This window comes from Odocoileus virginianus, chromosome 31, assembly GCF_023699985.2.
Source record: "Odocoileus virginianus isolate 20LAN1187 ecotype Illinois chromosome 31, Ovbor_1.2, whole genome shotgun sequence".
Classification (NCBI taxonomy): domain Eukaryota; kingdom Metazoa; phylum Chordata; class Mammalia; order Artiodactyla; family Cervidae; genus Odocoileus; species Odocoileus virginianus.
The window spans coordinates 12,098,004-12,116,069 of NC_069704.1; the positions used below are offsets into that span (position 1 = coordinate 12,098,004).

At 39.9% G+C, this 18,066-nt stretch overlaps 1 protein-coding gene across 1 annotated transcript in view; it reads left to right on the top strand.

The window, feature by feature from the left end:
* Positions 1-18,066, top strand: part of SVEP1 (sushi, von Willebrand factor type A, EGF and pentraxin domain containing 1) — a 193,990-nt gene that overhangs the window by 21,565 nt on the left and 154,359 nt on the right. Inside the window, exons 2-3 of the mRNA XM_070459306.1 lie at positions 11,628-11,883; positions 15,489-15,665. Of these exons, the coding sequence (XP_070315407.1) occupies positions 11,628-11,883; positions 15,489-15,665 (433 nt within the window). The remainder of the gene's footprint in view (positions 1-11,627; positions 11,884-15,488; positions 15,666-18,066) is intronic.

Sequence of the window (18,066 nt, forward strand, 5' to 3'; positions counted from 1 at the left end):
CAAAAGACCTAATTTTAGTCTACTTTTGCATTTGAGAAATGAGCCTTATTGAATAAAGGACAAAGATCTTTTGAATCTTATTTTTTATATAGATTAACTTTATTTTTATTTTTATTGAATTATATTTGATTTACAGTGTTCCAGATATACAGCAAAGTGATTCAGCTATGTTGTTGTTGCTGTTAAGTTGCTAAGTCATATCCGACTCTTTGCGACCCCATGGACTGCAGCACTTCAATCCTCCCTGTCCATCACTGTCTCCCGGAGTTTGCTCAAATTCATGTCCATTGAGTTGGTGATGCCATCCAACCATCTCATCCTCTGTCATCCCCTTCTCCTCCCGCCTTCAATCTTTCCCAACATCAGGTCTTTTCCAATGAGTCAGTTCTTCGCATCATGTGCCCAAAGTATTGGAGTTTCAGCTTCAGCATCAGTCCTTCCAATGAATATTCAGGACTGATTTCCTTAAGGATGGACTGGTTGGATCTCCTTGCAGTCCAAGGGGCTCTAAAGAGTCTTCTCCAGCACCACAATCCAAAAGGATCAATGCTTCAGTGCTCAGTCTTCTTTATGGTCCAACTCTCTCATCCACACATGACAACCAGAAAAACCATAGCTTTGACTATACAGACCTTTGTTGGTAAAGTGATGTCTTTGCTTTTTAATATGCTCTAGCTTTGTTATAGCTTTTCTTCCAAGGAGCAAGTGTCTTTTAATTTCATGGCTGCAGTCACCATCCGCAGTGATTTTGGAGCCCAAGAAAATAACTCTGTCACTGTTTCCACTTTTTTCCCACCTATTTGCCATGAAGTGATGGGTAGGATGCCATGAACTTCATTTTTTGAATGTTGAGTTTTATGCCAGTTTTTTTACTCTCCTTTTTCACCTTTATCAAGAGGCTGTTTAGTTCCTCTTTACTTTCTGCCATCAAAGTGGTATCATCTGTGTTTCTGAGGTTATTGATATTTCTCTCAGCAATCTGAATTCCAGCTTGTGATTCATTCAGCCTGGCATTTCACATGATGTACTCTCTATATAAGTTAAATAAACAGAGTGACAATATATAGCCTTGTCATACTCCTTTACCAATTTTGAACCAGTCAGTCACTTTGTATAAGGTTCTGTGTTGCTTCTTGACCCACATACAGGTTTCTCAGGACACAGGTAAGTGGCCTGGTACTCCCATCTCTTGAATTTTCCACAAGTTGTTGTGATCCACATAATCAGAGTCAGTTATACATATATATTTTTTTCTTTTTCAGATTCTTTTTCATTATAGTTGACTGCAAGGTATTAAATATATTCCCCTGTGCTATACAGTAGGACCTTGTTGTTTATCTATTTTATATACAGTAGTTAGTATCTGCTATCCCCAAACTCCTAATTTATTCCTCTCCCCTTTTCCCCTTTTATAACCATAAATTTTTTTTTTCTGTCTGTGAGTCTATTTCTGTTTCATAGATAGGTTCACTTGTGTCATATTTTAGATTCTATATATAAGTAATATCATATGGTATTTGTCTTTCTCTGTTTTGAATATCATTTGTATTCAGTTTGGAAGTATTTATTTGAAATTGAGCATCTGTGTTCTCAGGTGAGCCTAATCAGCAGATTTTTACTCTAAAGTTTGTACTAAACTTTATTAGTTTGGGTTTTTGACATTTTATCTCACTACCACCAAGGTAGATTTCTAAGTTTTTCATTGCCTTTTTGGTTTCCTGGCTTTCTTTTCAGATCCCTCTTCTCCTGCATATTTCTGTTTTCCTCTTAGCCTGCTCCCTTTCTGTGACTTTTAGTTCCTGTTTTCAGGATGCTAAGGCTTTCTAAATCCTACAGATACAAGTGCTGTTCTATCATGTTATTTTCCTCTTTTTTTTTTTACTTTCTTCTTATTTCAGTATTAAATTTTGTATACACCTGAATCTTCAAGTTGATTTTGCAGTTCTCGAGTTGACAGAATATTTTTATGGGCCTACTTAGACTTTCTGTGTTTTTTTCTCCAGGGATGAGTCTGTGTCTAGGCTTGACCTACATGGTCCAGCATTGTGGACACTAGCTAGATGTGGCTATTTAAATTTATACTAATTAAAATTAAACATGAATCATAAAATTCATAAGATTCATAAAATTATGAATCTGGTTCCTTAGTTACAGTTGCTTCCTTTCAAGTGTTGAGTAGCCACATGTGCCTAGAGGCTACTTTATTGAACAGCAAAGGTAACATGTCAGTTATCACAGAAAGTTCTATTGGACATTGCTGATCTAGACCCTCTGTTTCTAGGCACAGTGTGTGGTTTATTTTTAACCCCCAATGGCAACCCACTCCAGTATTCTTCCCTGGGAAATCAAATCCCACGGACAGAGGAGCCTGGTGGGCTACAGTCCATGGGGTCACAAAGAGTCAGACACGACTGAACAACGAACACTTTCTTCTTTCTTTCTTCACTGATCACTTCAATTGGTTTTATCAGTAATAATAATAGCAAATGTTATACCCATGTATTCCAACACTAATTTAATCACTTGATCATTTGCTGCAAGCACTTTGACTGGATATACCTCTTCACTCATGGATGAGGAAAAGGACAAAAAATTCTTATCTGGTTTCTTTGAAATTTTTTGCTAAGTAAAATAAAGATAAAGTGTAAGATACAGATGAAGTTCAGGAATTCACTATGAAAAACAGAACTAAATCCTAGAAAGCATTTGTTATGTGTACTTACTATATGTAAATAAAACACTGAAATAGTGATGAGAAATGAGATAAACAAAGGGCAGAAAAGAAAGCAAAACTGCCTAGGAAGCTAAAAGGAATTAAGAGAAAACTATGTGAAACAAAGAAATATTGTAACAAGAAAAATAAATGCAATGCTAGGATTTTTTGTTTAAAGTGCCAGTTTTTAGGTGATTTTTGAGTTTTTTTTTTTTTATTGAAGTACAATTAGTTTACAAGGTTGTATTAGTTTCTGGTGTACAGCAAAGTGATTCCATTGTATGTATCTGATTTTTCAGATTACTTCCCATTATAGGTTATTACAAGTTATTGAATATAGTTCCCTGTGCTATACAGTAGGTCCTGTTGTTTATTTTATATACAGTAGTGTGTATATTTCAATCCCAAACTCCTAATTTATTCACCCCCTCCCCTTTGGTAGCCATAAGTTTATTTTCTATGTTTGCAAATCTATTTCTATTTTGTAAACAAGTTCATTTGCGTCCTGTTTTTAGATTCCACATATAAGTGATGTCATGATATTTGTCTTTATCTCCTTACTTCACTTAGTATAATATCTGTTGATCCAGGATTAATTCTTAATTGGAAGTAGAAGAGAAGCAACACTGCATAAAACTGGTGATATGGAAGAAAAGCTTGAGACTTTTCCACCAAATTCAGAAGGAAGTAGGATGAGATAAAAATAAAAGAATAGAATGTGTCCAGAAACATGATGAACCAACAGATGAATAACTTCTTTTCCCAGATATACTATTCATCAATGTAAAGCAATAAATATTCCTTGAACTGAAGAATATTTGAGTATTCAAATTAAAAATGTTAACTAAATAACAGATGAACCTTGGTGAAATTTTGCAATTTGAAGGATGAGGAAAGTAGTATAAATAGATTATGGTATTTTTTAAAAAGTAAAGTATAGTTGATTTACAATGTGTTAATTTCTTCTGTACCCCAAAGAGATTCAGTTATACATAAATGTATGTATATGTGTGTGCATTCTTTTAAAAATTCTTTTTCATTTTGCTTTATCACAGGATATTGAATATAATTCTCTATGCTATATAGCAGGACTTTGTTGTTTATCCATTCTATATATATTTCTGGTTAGCATCTGCTAACCCCAAACTCCCAATCCATCTCTCCCTCACCCCCAACCACTTGGCATCCACAGTCTTGTTCTCTATGTCTGTGAGTCTGTTTTTGCTTCATAGATAGGTTCTTGTGTCATGTTTTAGATTCTACTTATAAGTGATATCATATGGTATTTGTCTTTATCTTTCTGACTTACCTCACTTAGAATGGTAATCTCCAAATCCATTCATATTGCTGCAAGTGACATTATTTTGTTCTTTTTGTGACTGAGTAGTATTCCTCTGTGTGTGTGTGTGTGTGTGTGTGTGTGTGTGTACACACCACATCTTCCTTATCCATTCATCTGATGAACATATAGGGTGTTTCCATGTTTTGGCTATGGTGAATAGTGCTGCTATGAAAATAGGGGTGCACATATCTTTTCGAATTACAGTTTTGTCTGGGTAGGTGCCCGGTAGGACTCCTGAATCACATGGAAACCCAAATTTACTTTTTCGAGGAACCTCTTTGCTGTTTTCCATAGTGGCTGTACCAATTTACAATCCCTAGGGCGTCGTGTTTGTACTTAATGTTTCCTAACATGGAAAAGAAACGTACATGGAAAACAAGTTGAAACACTGGCATAATTTACTAATTTTCTGCTCCCTGGAGGAAAGTGCCTTTGATAGAATCATAATAGGTATTGATTCACAGAATCAAATTTTTATTAAAAGATGACTTATGAGTTTCTCCAGTTGCTGTCTTCAGTCAAGGTTGGCCACAGTGAGAAATTGCAGCTCAGGTTGTGCTGAGGTTGGTGTTATATCTACATGTAGTTTAATTAATGGAGCCCGAGGGCATATATTGTACCCACGTCAGCATTGTTGTAACCTCTCTTTTTCTTTCAAGATCATTTTTCAAAGCAGTTCTCTTGTGGTCTAACTTGGAGGGTGTGGGGAGAGGGGATTGCAATCTTGTGTAATGGTGATGGATCTCGGGTGTTAGAACAACGTTACACAACCCTGCATTTTTATCATTCTAATGACTCTTACTGGACAAGGGAAGCTTACTTCCCTGCCAGATATTTATACAAACTAATCAGAGCTTGATACAATACAGATGGTGATAACCTTTCGCTATACAAAGTTCACATTGAATTTTTTGTTGGCCACAAAGGGTTTGCCTCATTCAGTATTCTGGACAAAAAATTCCATTTCTTAAATGCTTTTCAAAGGATTGCAGATGATGTAAACTATTTCAGGAACACTAAGAGGAGAATCCAGAGTTGGTCCTCTACCACATTCCACCAACATTACCACAGATCTATTTACTTCGTAAATCTGTGGGATGAAAAAATGTTTCCATTGAATTATGTTCTTATTCAAGTATGATGAAGCCCAGAGATTGGGGGAGGGGTAAATTATTTTCAGTAAATCATCCACTCCCCCACCTCGATCATTAAAGTGCATTCCAAACCCAGATCTTGTGTAATTCTTTGCTTGGACTTCTAGTCCTGCTATTCTTCTTACTATTTTAAGCTTAATATATTGTCTTGCCAACAGATATAATGGTTCCCGTAACAGCAGTTCTGTGCAAGACAAGAAAAAATAGAATCACAGCGTAAAGGGTTTTCTATGTAGTAAGTAGTACAGCCAGAACTCTCTGCAAATCCTAACCTGGATATTAAGGAATGTTATTGACAGGAGTTAAGATTAATATTGCAAGGTGGTATTTGTGTCAGAAGGATGATAACAGCACACAAAGAAAGCTTTATCTTTTTTGTGCAAAACTGTACAACATATAACACACACATACACACACACATGCTGTATATTCCCACTGCTCATTTAAGACCAACCTACTCAAGTAACTCTCTCCAGCAAATCCTGGAGTTTATCTGCTTCACTTATTCATTAATTCATTCATTGAATAAATATTAATGAGCATATAGTCTGTGCCAGGCACTGTCAAGAATATCATACCAAAAAAAAAAGTTTACATTTTTTCCTCTTCTCCTCTCCATCACAGTTGTCACTTTTTTGGTATCTTGCTTACCATTAATTGCCACGGCCTTATAGAAGGGAGAGAGAAGATGAGCAAAAGCTTTTAGGGGATGTCCATAGAGTTTAGGTTATAACTTCCAAGTCGAACAACTCAGAAAACTTTATCACTTTAAGTAAAGGGTAAGGGTGGTGTAAGCACAACTTGCCCACATCTTGACGTACTAGAGCTAGGGGTTACCCTTTGAAACCTATGTATAACTTTAAAGACACATAAAATAATGTTTCACTTCTTGCCATCCATAACAAATAATTGGATTTTTCCCCAGAGGTAACACTGAACTAAAAAATGTGTGTGTGTTTCAGTTTATTTCAGTTATTATTTATATTGAGAGGACTTTTTGCTTGAGTTGTGTGCTAAGTGAAAATGTAAGTACACATACACACTCACATATATATGTATCATAATTGATAACTCCAAGTATTACTTTTACTGATATACTTCTTTGGCCAGAAGGATAGAAGGAAGTTCTTCAGACTGGCTTCTGATTCACTTTGTTGTGTCTTTATAGCATTTAAGAGCTTGTTTGCTTTCTGTCATGACAGGATATTCCAAGCTCATGTTGTATATTTCTTGACCTGAATTAATCATTTGTTCAAGAATTCTTGGTTCCTCTCAGTGGTAAATGGTATTTGGAGATAGTGATCAGGGTTCTAAGGATGGTCATTTCTCATGAGGCTGGTCCTTGATTCTGTCTTTTTTCTTTTTGGCCTCTGTGTATTTGAAGAATTTGATAAACTGACTCTCAAGCTGTATTGGAGAAGAGAGTTTTCAAGGTTAACTGCAAGCTTTTTAAAAGTGAAAATAAAAGGATGTTAGACTTTCCTCACCAGATATGAAAAAAATACTATGAAGGTATGGTAACCAAAACTATGTGATATTGACCAAGAGTAGGCAAAGAAGTCAATAAAACAGGGGAAAAAAACAGGTCAGTCAATAATGATTTGAGGAAAATGGCTTCTGGAGTTGGATAAAAATAAAGGAAATATCTACTTCACATCAAAGAAAAGTATAAATTTTTTTAAAGTAAAAAACTTAGAGAAAAGAATATGAGAATATTTTAACAGACTTCGGGAGGGGAAGCTTTCTAAAGCAAGAAGAGACAACAGATAAGCTTACACCAAGGATTTTGGACCAAGCGCTGGCTGCACCATGGGCTTCTGTTTATTGACTGCTAATCACTGAGTGTGTACCATTTGCCAAGCACCATGCAAGACATTGGGAATTAAAGAATTGAAAAAATAGACGATAATACCTGCCTTCAAGGAAGTTACATCTGGGGACCAGACTAGGCTTTTGTCTGAAGTTGTCCTTGACTTTGTCACCTCTGAATACATTTGAGCTGGGCTGCAAGGAGGTTGGATCAAGTGACCTCCTTCTCTCCCTCCTCCTGCCCTTCATCGTCAATCTTTGTCTCTTTCTCTAAATAAGATAGAGTTCCAAAGAGTTTTTTCTGCCTGTTTTCTAAGATATCACAAGGTTCCATCAGGAAGAGAAACAGTGTTTATTTAAAAAGAAAATATTTCCCTATCCATCAATGAAGATCTTTTTCCAATCTTTATTTTTTCTTTTCTAATACCAACTGTCATTTCTATTTGGAGACTCCACCCGATTACAGAAAACTTCAGGCAAACTCAAAATGAGACATTCCTCAAGCGCTTCACTGTTGGAAACTGAGCCACATTCAGGAAGGTTTTCCTCTTCCCTTCACGTTCTAGTTGAATCTGCGCTTTGGAAAGCTTCAGCAACGCTGCAGCGTGGGAGGAGTTGTCCGCCTCTCGGCCCTGACACGCTCTGCATGTTCGTCCTCTGGAACTGTCTCAGTTCTCTCCTCAGTGGTCATGATGATCCTCGCTGGTCACCTGCATATGGGTTTGTCATCTCTGTCACCCTTGGTACAGTCGTATCCTAGGGCTTCCAGGATTTCTTCCAGGATTTCTCCTCTCAGGCAGTCTGAGAGAGGTGTGGCTTCCATGGTCCATGCTGTCAGCCACTCAGTTCAGTTCAGTCGCTCAGTCACGTCCGACTCTTTGCGACCCCATGGACTGCAGCATGCCAGGCTTCCCTCTCCATCACCGGCTCCTGGAGTTTACTCAAACTCATGTCCATTGAGTCAGTGATGCCATCCAACCATCTCATCCTCTGTCGTCCTCTTCTCCTCCTGCTTTCAATCCTTCCCAGCGTCAGGGTCTTTTCAAATGAGTCAGTTCTTCGTATCAGGTGGCCAAAGTATTGGAGTTTCAGCTTCAGCATTAGTCCTTCCAGTGAATATTAAGGACTGATTTCCTTTAGGATGGACTGGTTTGATCTCCTTGCAGTCCAAGGGACTCTCAAGAGTCTTCTCCAACACATCCTCAATATTGCAGGGCTGCTCCAGAAGTCTTCATATTGTCCTGAATCTCTCTTCTAAGTCTCTCCAGGAATATACAAGACTCTTCAGATCCTCTTCCCTTGAACATCCCACATAGTTATGTTCTATTGCCTCATATCACTGTGACTAGTGGCATTTCTGTGGGACTTAGCACTATCCCAAATAAGCACATGGAATGAGAACTCATACATCCCTATGAGTGAAGTCGCTCAGTCGTGTCCAACTCTTTGCAACCCCGTGGACTGTAGCCTACGAGGCTCCTCCATCCATGGGATTTTCCAGGCAAGAGTACTGGAGTGGGTTGCCATTTCCTTCTCCAGGGGATCGTCCCAACCCAGGGATCGAACCCAGGTCTCCTGCATTGTAGGCAGATGCTTTACTGTCTGAACCACTAGGGAAGCCATGCATCTCTATGCCCATCCCCATAAAGGGATGGCAGTCATGCTCCTTCTGTGACTGAGCTGGCGGATGTGGAGAGTTTGGTGTAGAGCAGAGAACCTCACAGCAATATCTAAAATCTCTTGTTCTCCTAGAACTCTCTTTCTCTCCTTGGAGTTCTTTTCTTTATTATTTTCTTTATTTGTTATACAATTTTTAAAGGTTACATTCCATTTACAGTTACTATAAAATATTGGTTGTGTCCCTATGTTGTATAATAAATACATCCTTGTAGCCTAGCTTATACCCAGTAGTCTGGACTTCCCACTCCACTAGCCTTATATTGTCCCTCCCTTTGTCTCCTCACTGATAACCACTAGTTTGTCCTCTATATCTGGAAGTCTGCTTTTTTTTTGGTTATATTCACTAGTTTATTGTACATTTTAGGTTCCACATAACACCATATAGTATTTGTCTTTCTTGTCTGACTTATTTTACTTAGCCTAGTGCCATCCAAATCTATCTGTGTTTTGGCAAGCATCAAATTTTCTTTCTTTTTTATGGATATGTAGTATTGCATTGTGTGTAGGTATACCACTTCTTTTTTATCCATTCATCTGTTAACAGACACTTAGATTGGTTCCTGATCTTGGCATTTGTGAATAATGCTGCTGTGAACTTCGAGGTGCATGTATCTTTTCATTTTTTTTTCTTTTATTATTATTATTATTTTTTGCTTTCTTCAGATAAAGACCCAGGAGTAGGGTTGCTGGAACATATGGCAGTTCTGTTTCTTTAGATTTTTGCACAACCTCCATATTGTCTTCCACAGTGGTTGCACCAATTTACATCCCCACCAGCAGTGTACATGTGTTCCCTTTCCGCCCCGTTCTCACCAATATTAGTTACTTCTGTTCATCTTGAGGAGAGTCATTCAGAGGTTCTTTTCTTGTCTGGAGTGAGGAATTAGCTCTCATGTACTGAGTATTCATTCCAAATCTTCTGTCACTCATCATGAGGGTAGATTTTTAAGCTTCAAGAGCCAAGAACTTTGATGTAGACAGTAAACAGATCTTATTATGATTAGCTTATGCCAATAAATTTGAAGCTAAATGGGGGGGAAAACGCACTAAGGATTTTGAGACTGTCGATGGAGCCGCTTGATGTGTGTCCTTGGTAAATGTCTCCATCAGTATCCCACGTTATCCTGCATCACACACCTGTCCTCAGGTCCTGCTTCAGTGTGGTCCCTCGACACTATTTGTTTTTCTTTATTTCACTTTTTTTTTTAGTTGAAGTATTATTGATTTACAATGTTGTGCCAGCCTCTCCTGTACAACAAAGTGACTCAGTTGTACCCGTGTATACATTCTTTTTTCATATTCTTTTCCATTGTGGTTTATCACAGGATATTGAGTATAGTTCCCTGTGCTGTACATTAGGACTTTGTTGTGTATACTTTGCTAGGTTTTTGCGAAGGAGTGGATTGAAGTGTTTGAATACCTTTTCTCAAAATGCTGGCTTTCCAGATGTTTTCCAGAGTAACTTTTAGTTTGTTTATAAATTCAGATTTAACAGCGTTATCTTTTGCTCACAGACTCTAAAACAAATTGGCAGCAATTACTGAATTAGAATAAATACTTCTTGATTATGTACCAATGAAATATGTTTTCTGTAGACATGAATCTTAAAATCTGAGAATCTAGAGCTTATAGTTGAGTCTGTCCCCTAAAATAAATTGAGGCAAAGTTATTTTTAAAATCACAATATCTCCTTTTAACATTAATAGAATCCTAGGTTGCAATGTTGCTGTTCTTGAATCACTGTCTAAAAACATGGAATTCTGAGAACTTGCCAGAAAATGTCCCCTGGTGCTTCTTTACCTTTCTGATCCATTTCTAATGAACAGCAACAACAACTAGTTTAATTATAAACCAGGTTCACCATTGGATCTTCTGTGCCTCTACAGTATGATATTACAAAACATCAATGGCAATAAAATATACACCTTTTTTTTAAAAGGTTTCATTTTTTTCTTTTTATCTGTGAGAAGAAATAGCATATAACACTATAAAGCATAACTCACTTATCCTAAAACATTAAAGCCCAACTGACAAATTGAGTGAAGCGGTAGTATTTTCTCATGAAGACAGGACACCACCGAAAAAACAGCTGATTTTTGTGCTAATACTGGGTGGTCCAAAAAAGATGAAGTGTTGAATCAATTCTCCAATTTTGGAAGAGCAGTGGAAAAACAAATAGAGGAAGCAAGTGAGCCATTGTTAACTATGGAAAAGACATATTCTGCTCAATTTTCTTCTGGTCCAGCTTTTAGTGTTTGATCATGAGGTGGTTCAGCTAGGTAGGTACATGGGTAACTAGCTAGATATGCTAGGAAGTAGATATATAGGACTCAGATTTGGTCCAAATTTTGAGCCTGAAAAGCAATTTAAAAATAGCTTAACCACAATTGATAATATTAATACAAATTCATTCCATAAACATTTGTTGCTCTTTATTAGCAAGCTCTATGCTAAGTAATTTTTATGGACTTCCACAGTGGCTCAAACTGTAAAGAATTTGCCCTCAGTGTGGGAGACCTGGGTTCGATCCCTGGTTTGGGAAGATCCCCTGAAGGAGGGCATGATAATCCACTCCAGTATTCTTGTTAAGAGAATCCCCACGGACAGAGGAGCCTGGCGGGCTACAGTCCATGGGGTCGCACAGAGTTGGACATGACTGAAGCAGCTTAGCACGCGTGGCAATAATCATAGTGATGATGAGGATGCTGATGATGATACAGAATGCTTTTGAGTTTTATTATAGTTCTGTGAGAAGACTGTTGCAGGCATTTATCTGTGCCTGTTTGTTTCACCCTCACTGATCGGTGTTCCATTCCCCACGCTTGCAGAAAGTTAATGGCCAACACAAGCACTCCATTGCATAAAAAGGGAGGCAACAGAATAGGACACGCAGTACAGACTCGTGCTAATTGTCTCTATTTTATTACAGCAAATTCTTCGTCATTCTAGAGAAAACTCAACGAAAGTTATATTTCTCATTACGGATGGATATTCCAACGGGGGAGATCCAAGACCTGTTGCGGCATTGCTGCGAGATTTTGGGGTGGAAATCTTTACGTTTGGCATATGGCAAGGAAACATTCGAGAGCTGAATGACATGGCTTCCATCCCAAAGGAGGAACATTGCTATCTGCTCCACAGTTTTGAAGAATTTGAGGCTTTAGCTCGCCGGGCATTGCATGAAGGTAATGGAAGCTTAATGGCACACCACAGTGTCTTTATATGGGGCTTTCCTTCTTGCTTACTGCTTGAAACCCACCCGTGGGGAAGACAATGCCAAGCCCTATGGGGTCTTTGCTGAGCATGATAGCTATGTGTCTCTTGTGTATTACGAGATGTGTTGAACTTCAAAAATAGAGATGACACTCTGACCTTGCGACAGGAGTATTTGTTTTTTAACAGCTGTGATATATTTTCACTAAAATATCCATATGCTTCCACCTGGGACAATTAGAATCAGTGGAATGAGTGGAGGTGTGTTTTAAGGCCACACACGGAGTCAGAAACCTTGACTTAGATTTCATCTACAGTTATCTGGAAGGATGAAGTAAACGTTGAGAGACGGACTTCGTGAATCTCACCAGAATGTTTCCAGAAATATTCATGAAGAATAGAGAGAGTAAATACTTAACACGTATTTCTTGGCCTGACAGTTTGAAGACTGATATGATATGCTTATGGTAAACTGAAGAGCAGTGAGAGCAACAGAGGGTAGCATCAGTAAATCCATTCATTAAGTTCTTTGTACACTGTTTATAGTGATGCTTAGTTGAATGACTTAAGTCAGATGATGAACTTCCAGGTGTAGTATGGGCATGTATGTTGCCGTGATCCAGAAGAGAAAGTGTAGATTGGGAGTAGGGGATCAAGGCTATAGCCTCAGACCAAAGCCATGGAGCAAATTAGGCTTGATCTTTCAGATATCCACGTGAAAGATTCAGTTTGATGGGTAAATCATGGCAACACAAGATTTCCTCACAATTAGTGATAAGCTTCCCTTGTGGCTCAGATGGTAAAACCTATGTTGCAATGTAGGATACCCGCTTCAATCCCTGGGTCGGGAAGATCCCCTGGAGAAGGGAATGGCTACCCACTCCAGTATTCTTGCCTGGAGAATTCCCTGGGCAGAGGAGCCTGGCAGGTTATAGTCCATGGGATCACAAAGAGTTGGACACGACTGAGTGACTAATATACACACAGAAGAAGTGGGTCAGCCCTACTGTAGTTCCAGCAGAAGAGTTTGGAGCAGCATCTCAGGCTCCCTATGCATGTAGCAAAAAAAGTCCCCGTCAGTCAACTAGTAACTGAGCGGCTTTGACAGATTATTTAACTTTTGTACTCCTTAGATTTCTTGTTGATGAAATAGGATACAAGATGAGTACCTACTTCATAGGTTTGTTCCAAGGATTACATGGATTAACACATATAAAGTGACTAGAAAACTTACTGAGGGCTTATAATACTAAGCTGTCAATAACTGTCCATTATTGCTGTTACTTTAGGCAATTTATCTAATATCTATGACCTTTAGTTTCATCCGCTTTTAAAATGGAGCTATTATAACATGTGCCATATAGTTTTGTCAAGAGGACTAAATAAAATATTTAAATTTCACCAATGTAATATTTGGCACTTGGCAGAAGTTCACCACCTGGGATTTTCTTTGTTTGTCCTTTTCTCTGGGAAGAGTGATATGTTGAGTGGGAAGACAGAATGGCTGTTGCACTAGATGGGATCGTGAAATTATCAGTGTTATTAGCTGTGTCGTTGAGGACTTGTCTCCAGTCCTACCAGCCTTCTGTCTTGTAGGACAGGGCCCTTCTGCCCTGATGTGAGCCAGAAACTGGATGGGACAGAGTCTTCAGGGAAAGGATTTTGGTTACCATATTGCAACAGGGTTTTGAAAGGCGTAACTTTTATTACTGTAAACTAGTATCTAAAAATGTGTACTACTCTGATGGAGTTTCTAGATTCCATCAGAAGAGATCTTGTTTTTTCTGAAAAACATGATCAAAGCAAAAGAAATTAACCTCATTTCCCCTGTCTTGATGTTCTCTGCAGTTGCATTCTTCTTTTTTTTTTTTCAATAGTTTTTTATTTTCATACAATTGTTAAAGGTTACTTTCCATTTACAGTTATTGCAACATGCTGGCTGTATCCCCCATGTTGTACAATACATCCTTGTGGCCTAATTCACATCCAGTAGTTTGTGCCTCCCAGTCCATCACCCCTCTATTGGCCACCCCCCTACTGGTAACCACTAGTTCTCTGTATTTTTGGGTCTGCTGAAACTACTTTCAATTGGATGGATCCACTTTTTAGATTCCCAGGGTGGCTCCAGTGGTAAAGAACCCACCTGCCAGCACAAGAGACTTAAGAGACTCAGTCCCTGAGTTGGGAAGATCCCCTGGAGGAGGAAATGGCAAGCCACTCCAGTATTCTTGCCTGGAGAATCCCATGGACAGAGGAGCCTGGCGGGCTACAGTCCACAGGGTCGCAAATAATTGGATATGACTGAAACAACTTAGTGCACTTTTGGCCTTAAGACTGTCCGTGTTTGTGGCCATTCTCAGAGGATGTCGGTTCTAGAATAATAGCTTTCTCGATATGCAACTTCTTCATTTACCTCTCCCAGACCTAAATGCCTAGTGCACCAGTCTTACAGCTACATTTTCCTGCTCCCTAGACTGCCAGATCAACCTGTGTCTCAGAGCTAATTCCTGGGTGCCCGTGTTGCAGACCTTGTACCCACACCGCAATCTATTGCATGAGCTTTAATGGGGTACTTGGTTGTACTAGTCTCTTTCCCTTAGTGCTGGAATCTTCCCTTTACTTAGTCCCTATTATTGCTCGGGTCTTAATGCGTTGAGAGAGATGTTCCATAACTGACGCCATCACCTGTCTCTTTTCTGAGTATTCATTAGCAGTTCATGTATGTTGCTGAAACTCACCCATTTGAGTTCCTACTGTGAGCCCATCACTGTATCTTGGCCTAGCACCATGGACCTAGTACTAAAATTTAGGCTGAGACTTTTGAACCTCTTCCACAGTACATAGAACTTACTGTGTGCTTGATTCTAGGCCATCGATTCTTGGTAAGTTGCAATTAATTTTACCCTGCTCTATTAAGTCACTTTGAGAACAGGACAGCCTGCCTGAGTTGTCGAATTCCCATCATGGCTCGCTTTAGAATGTGGCTTGAATAATCAGTAATGGTCACCTTTTACATGTGAAAATTTATTTAAAATTGAGAGACAAAGCAGATCCTAGTTCTATGATTCAACTTGTGTGGTGCCATTGCTTCAGTCTTTAATCAAATAATTATAGAAGTAAAGATACGTGTTTTAAGTCAGTTGCCCGCAATCAACACCCTTGGGCAGCAGTCAGGACTGCAGCTTTATTGTTTGTTTGAGCAGGGACTCTAGAAATCTGGTTACTGCTGCCTGACCTCATGCTGGTGGGGAAGCCAGGAGACTGACCTGGAGAACCGACTGCATAACTTCCTGCTGCATCTGGAGATTCCTCGCTGAAACGACTCCATTTCTGCCTGACCCTGCCTGGCCTGGAGAACTGAGGATGAGGTCCCAGACTGAAAGAGCTTAACCGGCTGCTCCAAATCCCCAGCCTGTAGTTGTGCAAATCACACACTTTCCTATTCGGATGGGAGTGGGGAGCGATTGGGAATTTGACGGAAATGAAAAGATATTTCCTCGTAACAAGAGAATGTAACATTCCACTGCTCATTCCTTTTTTTTTTTTTAAATGACCTCCCTGTCATATGTGCTTGTAGATCTGCCTTCTGGGAGTTTTATTCAAGAGGATATGTCCCATTGCTCCTATCTATGTGAAGCCGGCAAAGACTGCTGTGACCAGATGGCAAGCTGCAAATGTGGGACTCACACGGGTCAGTTTGAGTGCATCTGTGAGAAGGGGTATTACGGGAAAGGTCTTCAGTACGAATGCACAGGTGAGTGTCTGGTCTGTGTCAACTGTATCGGTTGCCTTGTTGCTCTGTAGGAATGGAGCCCCACGCTCAATGGCTTAACCACTAAGAATTTAGTTGCGTTTTTTTTTTATTTCTTTTTTTAATGTGGACCATTTTTAAAGTCTTTATTGAATTTGTTACAGTATTGCTTCTATTTTATACTTTGTTTTTTTGGCCACGAGGCGTGTGGGATCTCAGTTCCCCGAGGAGGGATGGAACCTGCACCCCCTGCATTGGGAAGCAAAGTCTTAACCCCTGGACCACCCGGGAAGTCCCGAGAGTATCTGACATTGCTCATGAATCAGTGAATCGGTTTGGGCAGCACTTTTGGTCCTTAGCTGTGGTGACTGATTACGTTTGTCATTGACCGTGAGGAGGGTTGGCTGCCCTGCGCATCTTACCTGCGTTCTCTCACCTGTTTGGGCATCCGCTGGCTGGAGGCTAGTCTAAAGTGGCTTGCCCAGGATCTCTAGGGTGTTCATGTGGCCTGTCAGACACCATGAGGCCAGCCCAGTCTTGCTCACGTGGTGGACACAGAGTTCCAAGACGAAGTAGAAGGCTTCTACGACCTCTTGAAGCCTAGAACCAGATCTGGGAAGGGGGAAGGTTTGGAGCTTTTTATTTGTAATCAGTCAATAGCCAAATCATCAAACTATGCTTCAGCCTCTGTAAGAAACTGAAACAAGTGGGATTCTGGTCCTCAGGGCACCTGGAGCTTGTGGGATTGTCACAAAAAAACGTAACATTCACTTTATGGTCTTTTAGCTCCTCATAAGTCTCCGCAAAGGAACATCAAAAAGCTCTTAAAAAAAAAAAAAAAAAAAAGCTCTAAAAGTGACATCACTTTAAAATAGAATTCACTTCTTTGACATCTGTAATTTTACCTCCTCTAGGTTTCCTTACCACAATATCTTTGTCATGTTAATATTTTGTTAGAAAAACAACTTAGGATTCTTGTGTTTTAAATTATATTTTAGGAAATATCGAATATTTAGAAGTAGTGTGTGGTTTTTTCTGTGACAGCATTTTATTTGTTCTGTTTTACTTAAAAAGCAGCATGGTTTTTAGAGGTTTTATTGTTTTTTTTTAAAACAACTCTTGCATGGTTTGCTGCTTGGGAAAAATGTATTCCCATGGAAATTAACACCCACCAGGAGAATTTCCGGGCAGTAGGTTTGCTTTATACTGTCCAGTGTGGTCTTTCACTGCTTGTTTCATGTGAACATTGTTTCATTTTGACATTTGGAAGGTAGGTAGGTCTGCTTTGTAACACAGATACGTGGTTTTTCCAGGGTTGAACTTCCCAGCTTTGACCTGATCTGTTTTTCTCTCTTTTCTTCTTGTGGATCATTTCTTTTTGCTTTTTCTACTTGCTGTTACTTCTTTTTTAAAAATTGAAGTGTAGCTGATCTGCAATGTTGTTAGTTTCTGCTGTCCAGCAAAGTGATTCAGTCATACATATGTACATTCTCTTTTTTAATCCTCTTTTCCATCGTGGTTTATCACAGGACACTGAATATAGTTTCTTGTGCAGTACAGTAGAACCTTGTTGATCCTTTCAGTATATAAGTGGTGGCATCTGCTAGTCCCAGTCTCCGACACTGACTTTCATTCTCATTGCCCCTCATCTCCCTTCCCCCAGTTTCTTCTCCCTCTCCCCTACCCCCTCCCACTGGCCCTGATCCCATCTGGCGGACACCCTTCCTGGGTGCGAGCATCCACGCTTGCCCAGCAGAATCACTCCTTTCTTGGCCCCGCTCCCATTCCACCCAGCAGGATTTCTCATTTAAGCGGGGGGAAAAAGTGGGGGGTGTAGAGAGTCTGCCCAACTGCCTCTGATTTGGCAAAATGCCTCCCCTTGAGTCTTCCCACACTTCCATGAACAGCGCAGCTTGGCAGCCTCCCCGACGCCCCCTCCTTCCCTCCGCCCGTCTGAGCCCACCAAACACAGTCAGAAGCTCTCGGTTTCTTTGCTGCATGCTGTAGTCAGCATGTCTGTTTCCGTGTGGTCTGAGCCTGAGCTGCTCCCTGCCAATAAACCACTGCCGAGTGGCTGCCCAGCAGCTTCGGCCACGCTGTGCCCAGACCCTGCCACTCCTGGGCACTGTAATCTTGCATCCCAGGGGACAGGCTGCATGAAGAGAGGGAGGCAGATCACAAACCCACTGCCCCCAGTTACCCAAGTCGCTGTGGCTGCCACCAGTTGTGCATTCCAGGCTGAAAGGCACAGCTGGCTTTAAGATGTATGCAGTGGGTGGGCTCATCAGTGGAGCCTCAGCAGAGGGGACAGAAACACTTTGGCTGCTGGTTCCAGCTAAGAACACCAGGCACAAAAGGATTCATTTATCCATCCCTTTGCTTCAGTTAGTTAAGCCTTCCTTAT